At 39.0% G+C, this 10163-nt stretch overlaps 1 protein-coding gene across 1 annotated transcript in view; it reads left to right on the forward strand.

Moving 5' to 3' along the window:
- Positions 1 to 8901, forward strand: part of cep89 (centrosomal protein 89) — a 50774-nt gene extending 41873 nt beyond the window's left edge. Inside the window, exon 18 of the mRNA XM_018697502.2 lies at positions 7681 to 8901. Coding sequence (XP_018553018.1) covers positions 7681 to 8005 — 325 coding nt within the window. The 3' untranslated portion in view covers positions 8006 to 8901. The remainder of the gene's footprint in view (positions 1 to 7680) is intronic.
- Positions 8902 to 10163: the final 1262 nt, after the last annotated feature.

Here is a 10163-nt window from a genome sequence, read left to right on the forward strand (position 1 = left end):
CCAGTATTTTTATGTTGTGTATGTAAGAGGTGGTTCATAGTGATCAACCTGACTCTGCAGTTCCTGGTGTGGTGTTGTAGCATCTTTTATCTTATTGTTCTGGTTTTAAATTCTACAACTTTCCTGTTTTGAATCACGCTTAATAATCATTTCCAGCTGTAGCATGCAGCTATTTTATGCAGAGAGTTAACTATTAGATGGTGAACTCAGTGGAATATTTAGCTGTGAAAAAATCCAGGCATTTTCTTCAGATGTTGGTAGAGACCAAATCAGAGCTATGAGGAGAGTGAACGTGGACTCACATTCGTCAGGTGACCAGAAACACAACGCCAAATTAATGCCACTGTCACTCTGTGTCTGCTGGATGCATAACCATGCTGTTTTGCTAACATGTTCACCACAACAGCTTCATAAAGTGATAATATATGTGTTTCAACCCTGTCTCCTAGAAACACTTTTCTAACTAAATTGCAACAGCAAATAGCTTTTATGGGAAATGTAATCACTGGCTGGATTGTGTTCAGGAGCAATGTATTTTTTTTGAATGCACTTCACTTAAGGGTAGGGAAATATTCTTGATTTTGGTTAAATATAAATAAACGCTTTACATCTGAAGTCACTATGAACTTTTTCTGTATTAAACCAGAACCACAGTCTTTCCCAAACCTTCACTAAGTGCCGTGAACAGAACTATAAAAATGTATCACTTTTCTAAAGCAAGACATTAGTTCCTTGACTACAGTATATCTCTGTGTTCTGCATGGTTTCTGTATTTGAACAGTGCAATTTCCACTCTAGTCTCTGGCTTCAGGAGATATATGCTGACATCCCTGTAAACCAGTGGACACAGCAGATCACACAGCTCCATTCTAAAATTCTCTCTCCACACTGAATCAGTTAACTCCCTCAGGACAAGCCTTTTCTACCAGTCCTCACCATGTATTCTTATTCACAGACACTGTGTTGTTGGGTTTGGAACAATCACATGCTTTTCTGTTGTGGGTGTGAGTACTGGATCTAGCAAAATAGTTAGCACTCTGGCTTTCATGCAAGGACATGGCTGTGGCACACAGGGCTATTTGAAATAGCAATGTTAGTCCCTTGTGAATGGAAAAAAATAGAAGAATGAAGTCATTCTGACAATTTGAGTTATGGCTGATTTTCAGCGAGAGGTTATTTCAAGATATTTTACTGCAAAAGATGACACCCACAAAAAAAAAACCCAGACTGGTACTTTGTTGCTCCTGAAACATTCTACCACTTCCCCTTTATTCCCCTGTCAGTACAGCTGTTTTTAGCACAGTCTCTGGGCCTGCTGCCTGCTGCTATCAAATGAAAGCTAGCTAATCAGATTGTTAGAAGATCCTGTCCTGCTCTGCCCTGAGGGCATCTTAATGACAAATCACACACACTACCACACACCCATCGCTCATACCACTAACCCACTCGCACTACCACACCACAATCCGCTGTACTACCAAACATGTACCCTACCCTGGACCATGTGAGTCACTGAGATGCATGTGGGTGAGGCTTTGACTGATCTCCAAATGATGGCAGCTAGAGAAGACTAGTTAACCAGGTACAGCAAGTGCGTGTGATATCATTGTAGTCGATGTTGGGTGAGCTACTATCCCACTTGTGACTTCTAGAAACCAGGTTTCCCTGTTTTCAGGGCATTAGGATTTCAATTTAAGTAGCAATCCACAAGGCTGAAGTCAAACTTCTTACCTCCACATTGAGGAAAAAATCTATCTCTGCCTTATTCTCTTTTCTCTCTGATCCTCTGCTTTGTATTCTGCCTGTGCAACAGTAGCAGAGATGCTGATAGGTTGTGATTGCCGCCTGCCTGCTGAGTTCTGCGTAGCCTCCAGGGAGGCAGCACTGCCTGAGACTTCCAGGAGCTCAGGAGGGGATTGAGCCTTCAGATCACTTTTTTCCCCTCTTAAAGCAGCCCTGTCTACCTCATACCCAGCCACAAAAACATAGAAAAATCTGTGCAGAGTGATCCTCATAAATATATTTCTGGTGTATTTTCATTTTGACAAATGGCTCTGCTTTCATTTGATTTCTTTCAACAGTCAGCTAGCTGAGAATCTGACTATACCTCATTTGCAGAACATTAAGAATTTAATTTGAAATGCAGGATTTCGATTAGGAGTGCTTTATAATTGGTTAAATTGGATGAAACTAATTGAGGACACTGAGAATTGTTTAAGAATTGGTTCACAATGAGTCCAGCATATATCTGTAATACTTTTTTCTGAGTTTTTGGAATGGATGTAAAATATGTGTGGATTCCATTAATAATGCATTGAAAATATGATTAGTATGTTTAGTGTTAACATTTGAAAGTCAGAGGAAACAGCCCCACACTACTGCAAGATGCAGGATTTAGGATTTGTTTCAGCTTGATGAAACACTGATCCAGTGGTAAGTCTAAAACAGATCTAAATTCTCTGCCTGTTAGTGCTTGTGGTTGCTGCAGTCTTAATCTCTCCTGTTTTCACACACTGGAGAATAAGCAGTGTAGATCGCTGACATTATTTTAATGGCATACGCACTTGGAACCTCATGCATAATTAATGCTAAAGCCCATGAATGCAAATAAACACATTTTAGTAGTGCTTAATTATACCTTGGTTTCCCATCAGATTCACTGCTGTATCCAGCAGTGCAGAAAGAACCAGAGGATCAAGGTTGATTTTCTGTTCCTCTTGAGTTTCTTGTTTCTTGGTTGCTGTCCTCACAGCTTGGAAGAAAGGCACAGGTGCAGTATTCCTTGTGAGGGTCATGTTATAACTCAAACTTCCTTGTAATGACTCAGTGCTTTCAAGAAAACATTTTTGACAAGTACTCAAAAGAAGCATGAAATTGACAGTGATGGGTGGTGAATATATGGCGACCTTTGCAAAAGTAGCCACTATGTGGTTTGTACTCATTGCTCTCCAGTCTCTCTCTGTTTCTTTTGTGGTTGAAAGTGAGTAGTGGGTTAGGTCTGGCATTGACACTCAGTAGGAGTACTTTGCTAATAGCTGCACTCAGGTCATATAGATAATCCATAAACTGTATGTAGAGCTGCAACCAGCAGCAAGATGCCATTTCTTAAACCCAGTGAAATAATCCAATGATGATATGTTTGTTGCTTGTGTTACAGTTTAATTTACCTCACAGTTAAATAACATAATGTCTTTTCTCATAATAGAACAAAAGCTACATTTGAACACACTGTATGGAGAATACATCGTTATTCCAAAAATAAATTAGTCAATAAATAAAAATTCTCATTTGTCAAGTGATTTCTGAACTTTGCCCAAAGGTGCTGGACATCAAATTGCCACATTCAAGTTAGAGAAGGTGGTGGTATGTGCAAACATTTAATACACAGCTGGCTTTATTAATATATCACTTCTCAATCATAGCAGTATCTGCCTGGATCTAGGGCTGTTACATTTTCCAGTTGTATTTCTACTGAAGAGAATATAGGAGTATTTGTACTGACATGACACACTTCTCTTTGGTTATGGACCATAAGGACAAAGGCTTTCTTGAGGTGATAATTAAAGACTGATTGTCTAATGGTAGTGCTGGTGTTCCCTGTGGCTGTCTCACAGACAGACTTGTCCTATAAACCCTACTGCTCAGAATAAGACTGAATAACGTCTGGGCTGACGGGGAAAAGATGGCAACAAGGGAGTTCTTCTGTTGCAGAGTGATAGACCGAATCCTGAGGTGGTTGCAGCTTACTGAGGCTGTATTGTAATGGCGATGCAATGGAGCTGCTGCTGGGCCTTTCTCTATGGGCCAGATTCAGCTGTGTGGCCTTGTAGTCACAGCTTTCCCACCAAAACACACATCCAATCACGCTTCTATTGAATTTTCCATCTCTTATATCGGCAAGATTTATCTTTGTATTTTGTCTGATGAGCTTCATAGGAAGCAATGGTGAGTGTGGTTGCCATGGGTAACGCATGTGCGCATGCTGTTGGAGGTAATTAGCAGACGGCGGATTTTGTGAGGGTCTTTGCTCAATGAAGACAAGGGACAAAATGTTTTTCAGTCCATCACTTGAAGTGACATCATTAATTAAGGATTAGAACATTTTTCTCTTCTCCTCCACTATCATCTAAATGTTCTCAAGATACATTTGTGGTCTCAGGGTGACTTAGTGGCTAAAACTGTAACTGTAAATCCCATCAACAACCAATCAACCAATCTACTGCCAAAATGTCTTTATTCTTAAACAGCAAAGTGGGCAGTTTTTCTTGTCTGCGAAATGATACTTTTCACTGTGGTAAAAAGAACTTTCCTGACCTCTGTGGTTATGGCTTGGTTAAATTTATAATACAGACCAATCATTGTCATAGTTTTGTCCAGGACTTGTGATGATTCCTTGAGCAGGGTCTCTGAAATTTTTACAATGGTTTTATTTCCTTTTGATGAACGTCCTTTTCAGACATGCACCACTTTACCTTACTCAATTGAACATGTCTGTGTCATTTCTGAATAAGCACCCTAATCACATTTCCATATCACTTTCAACACGGTGCATGTCTAAATGGAATGCTATTGGATTGATGTAAAGTCTGCAGCAGGACAAGTTTACAAGCAAAGAGAAAGAGAGAGAGACTAAATGCACATCTCAATCATTGTCTTCAATAAACTAGGGAACACTGTGAAAAAGGCCATTTTAAGCTGTAGTGGTTTACCTTGTTGGATGAAAGTCACCAAAGCTAGCTAACATACTTTCAATGACTATGCTAACATGCTAATGTTAAGCAGTTTTAATGTTCACTCCTGACGTGGACATGAAAGTCCACAAATTGAACCACAGATGTTAACTAAAGCCATCAGGATATATCATCTAGTTACCATAAATGTCTGCAGAAAATATCATGGCGAACCATCTTGTTAGAGATATTTCCCTGAATAAGTGAACCTGCTGTTGGCGCCAGACGAAAATTCTAGGTATTACAGGATGATCAAGTCATTGGGATTCATCGTCTGGGAACCATGAATGTCTGTACAGAAAAAGAACTGACAGACTGACCAATCAACCAACTGCTGATATTACAAACTCAAGAGAGATATTAAGATATGCTAATTAGCAAACATTAGCTAATTGTTAGCATAATAATATCTATCCATCTATCTACCATTAGTGGTAGTTTATCGTGTACATGCTGAAAATAAGTCGTCTTGTATCATCTCACCAGTAGAGGTACAATATGTTTACCCTCTTCAAATAAGCCGGCTCTGTTTAGCTCTCTTGTATACATTGTCTATAGCATGTCACTTAATTTCAGATACACATGTACACAACACATTTGTGTCATACAGTTCTGCTCATGTTCCCTCCACTATAATAAGCAGCTAACTCGGACCAGACAGGGCAGCTGATTGCTTCAGCTGCTGACGTGTGAACAGCATATGACAGAACTGCTTTAACGCATCAGCCAGTATAACAATAACAGCACACACAGGTAATTATGTGCTGTATCCTTGGAGCTGTCATTCTTTTCTATTATCTTTATCCCTCTGTCTTTCCCTCTCTGTGTGAAATAGCAGGTTGCTGATCGAGTCATCCAACATGCACCTACTTTTCATTTTTTGTTTCACTTGCACTTTGAAACAGCATCCAACAAGCAAAAATATGAGTCCAAGTCTTTAAGCTTGTGTGGTTTGTTTCTGATACACTCTGTGCCTGGTTTCCAGTTGGTCATTTATCCATGTGAGTGCAGTTTATCCATCGTACGAGGAGCATTCTTAACGTCAGCAAGTGAGGGATGATCACACAGATAAAAGGAGGAGACGATAAGTGTGGTAGACTGAGAATTTTGCATTGATTGTTTTCCCTCTGAAGCGTGCAAGCAAAAACAAATGAACAACTTGAATATGTAGCAGATACTTAAGAATTACTGACTGCTTGTGATAAAACACATTTCACTGTTGCCATGTGGTACACTTAGAGCTAGCACTTTGTAAAAGCTTAATGCTGCAGTGACTAAACAGCAGGCTGTTTAACAGATGTAGCTCAGTGACTGAGGCAGACAGTTTATACACCAGCTGCGCCAACAAAGCTGGAAGAAGATACTCTTTTAATCTCTGTCTGTTTGTTGTCAAGGTATGTGTAGCAAAAAAATTGATTAGATAGAACAAAAAAAAAACAAACCACAGGATCTGGATTAGATTAAACCTCACACACACACACACACACACACACACACACACACACACACACACACACACACACACACATTGATTAAACAGTGTCCAGAATGTCACTTTCTTCAATCAGAAGAATTTATAAATAAAACATCAAGCTCCTTTTTTTAATCAGTGTGTCTGATGGCCACAACACTCAGCCCCATGTTAGACAGGATCTTTTAACTAAAGCACAAGAGCACTTCTCTGTCAAATGAAGTCACCAGGCACAATACAGGAAAAAGTGGATTGTTTCTATATAAAGCAGCAATCAACCACAGTGTTATAGTGCATTCAGATCATATGGGAATAACTGTCAGCAGTAGCATGAGGAGCATGCTTAATGAATCTGATGATTTGGCAGTACTAGCAATCCTTGTACATGACCGAATAAAATGTGATTTAATATTTTTGTTTATTTATTGTTGAATGGAGCTTTATTAATCTGCTTGGACAGTATGTACCTGAGCTGATCTGTACCTCCTGTTGTGACCAGCTGAATGCTAAAGAGTTGCTGATGTGACTGCTGGCTTTGACCTTTAGGCTTATACACCCGCACACACTCACTCAGACTATATAATCTGTGGTGTTGGATGCAATGGACCATACCTAGACTAAATATGTACAGTAGTTACCTGGAATTTGTTTAAACTGCACTGAGTTAGCTCAGCTTTTAACTATCAAATACTAAGATTCAAGTTTATTTAGTGACCTTTGGTTCATAATGGTTAATGGTTCTTAAAATGTTTTTTTCTGAATGTAAATGTAACGACGTTGTATCAAATTGGATACGCTTCCCAAAATAAAAGGTGAATAAAGTGTTTATCTTAACATGTGTAATGAATTTTTGTTAAGTCTTGACCACTGTACAGAATGAAGAAAGAAGAAAAGAAAGAAGAAAACATCAAAAAGCATGTGTCTGTGTTAAACGTAGACAAAGAAATGCACAAAGAAAAAAAATGTACAAGAGTTCCTTCACTCTGACTGCATGTCTCTATCTTCTCCTTTCAAGTCATGCTCATACAGTTTTGTAGACCAAACCCACTACATCCATAACACAGCATGTTCATGGTAGCTATGGGCCTTACTCCATTTCAGTTACAAAATACAATGTTTCAGGCACTGCTTTAGAAATAATTGGGAAAAGAGATGATGCTTGCAGTTGTATTCCCTGCAGCCTCATGTTTTTGGATCAGGAGGAGTGAGCAGTGGTGGGAATAAGGAGTCCTGAGGTACTCTACTGCAGTCTACTGCAGTCTTAACTTCAGTCTGTTCACCATCTTTGTTCTTTCATTCTCTGAATTTGCTTGGTTTGGTGTAATCCAACTCATTACTCTGTATGTTGTTTTGATGAGTGTTTTCAAAAACAGATTTTGTATTTTCATTTTACTTATGTCACCTCAGCAGCTTGCTCTCTCAAACGGATTGAGCAACTGTCTGACTTCCTTGTCTCCTCTCCACTCTTTGCTCCTCCAGGGAAGTAGAGGAGGAGTTGGAGGTGGTGTGGCAGACAGCAACCAGGCAAAACCAGCAGATGAAGGACACTCTTCTGGACTCGAGACTCACTGCCGACCTCCACGGTTGGCCAGTTTCCGGCAGTGCCTATCCTGGCTGGCCGTCTCAGGCTCCAGATGAGACCACGTCATCCCCCCAGAATCAGCCTCTGAGCTCTGAGCTCCACCTCTTCACCTCTCATCAAAGCCCTGGGCTCCAGATAAGGTCTGTATCTAAATCTGACTCAGACCACCCAAACAACTCCTTGGATGAAAAACAGAAGCATGGGCTGGATTTCTATTGCTAAAATTCTTGGAGCCATAACTCTTTAAGTGTGCCTGTCTGTTCATACTGAGAAAGATTCTTTCCCTATAAACTAGTTTCAGTCAACATGTTAACCCACAGACACACAGTTTGCTAACTGAGTTTTGAGTTTGCAAATTGTGTAAACGTGGACCATGTTCTGTAACAAACTCACAGCTTTAACTACAGTTGTAGATTGAAGCAAATCTGTACAGTAAAGTGGAAGCAGTACTTAGTAGTTAGCTCACTCAACACTTAAAGGGAAAATCTGATTTTAAAAGAGGGATATCTGTACCTACAAAACACTGGAAGAATAAAATGGAAGAAAACAAACAAAAGCCTCTTAATAACACAGCTGAGTTTTTGAAGTGTGGCCAAATGTACCTGTACCTGTCTGGGTAGTCAGGAGGACTTCATGATTTCATGAACAGTGCAATTTCCAAAGATTTTTATGTTTATGTTTTTGTTTTTTATATCTTTTTAAATTAGTCTCAGGGTCTTATAGACCATGCCAAGCATAATAGATTAGCAAGTAAAAGTAGAAAGTTGCAGTATTTAGCTTTATTAAGCCTAAAGAACAAAGCCAAGGTTGCCATCTGCTGGACACATATGGTAACTGTATTAATATTCACAACAGCAATACAACATGGTACAGAAGCAGCAGACATGGAAAAACCACAGGTACATTGTGTGGTGTGTGCGTGTGTGTGTGTGTGTGTGTGTGTGTGTGTGTGTGTGTGTGTGTGAGAGAGAGAGAGATATCTATATCTTGGGGTCAAGTATAACATAGGACATGAGTTTCTATCATAGTAAAATAAGTGTTTATATACATGAAATGTACCTATATTTATACAGGCACAGGTGTAAATAATAAAATAATAAAGCTAATTCTTCCTTGATCATAGGCCTCATTTGTTTTATCTGTGACTGACTTAAAAAGTGTTTTTAGTTTGTGTAACAATAATTGTTTTTCCACTACAACTTAGAACTTAAACCAGTGGGTTTTTATTGTGCAGAGATAAAGGAATTGTTAAGGAATAAAGACATAACACAGGTTTCTTTTTTTCCTTCCTGTGACTAAGAGAGAATAACATCACCTCTTTAATACAACCACTGACCGCTGGATCAGACTGAAACCACAGGGCAGAGCACTGTCTGTATAGAGATGTACCACAAATCCCTGCTGACGAACACAGGCCACGATGACGGCAGTGCAGTGGCTCAGACGTGCATGATAGCTGTTATGGGAGGATGGATACTCTTAATACTTAGAACACGCAGCTTGCACAGCCTACTGTCAGCCAAAATGCCAGGTGGAAAATATGACCAACAAATCAGTCAGGCAAATTACGGCCTTGAGCCTCTCAGCTACTGTGTTGTCAGCAAGAAACATAGACACACACTGTATGTTCTGATAAACTTCAATAAAACAGGTAACGTCATCCAGACTACTTTTTGTCTTCCATCCATACATACATGTATAAACACAAATACTCCATATTATAATGTCTGAAATGGACAACAAAAACAAGTCTTATTAGCAGATACATATTTCCTAAAGACATTTCAGTCTTTTCCCTTCATCAGGTAAAACTGAATGAATGTTGCATAACAAAGGTCAAATATTAAGATCTAAATATTTTTTGGAACCTAGTAAACACCCAGCAAAAAAAAGATATTTACACCCAAAGCACTGTGTTTAACAAACAACACAACAAGAACAAAGTGTACCAGTTCAAAACATGTCAAATTTATTTATCATCACAACTGTGTAAAGCACCCTAATGTCTAATAAAAAGCAGAACACCTTAAAAATATGAACATTTAAACATTTTCCATTTAATTTGTGTTGAACATATTCTCACACCCTGATTATTGATTTATTGATTGATTAACTTCATTGTCCACCTTAGTGGAAACTTGTCTTTGGCTTCCAGGAAACTACAAACCAGGAGAGGACGTTTTTATTGAAATCAAATGTGAAACGTTTTCAGTGTTCAATGTTCTGTTTTCAGCATTTACACATTTTACTCTTACTGTTTTTGTTTTGTCTGTAAAAGAACTGTGCCTTTACTCTTTTCTACTTACAAATCACTGTGATAAGAAGTTCTCAGGTAAAAGTCCTGTAGTCCCTAAACCCAAGTGATGCCACATTAGCATCT

This window comes from Lates calcarifer, linkage group LG2 (genome assembly GCF_001640805.2).
Source record: "Lates calcarifer isolate ASB-BC8 linkage group LG2, TLL_Latcal_v3, whole genome shotgun sequence".
Lineage (NCBI taxonomy): Eukaryota > Metazoa > Chordata > Actinopteri > Centropomidae > Lates > Lates calcarifer.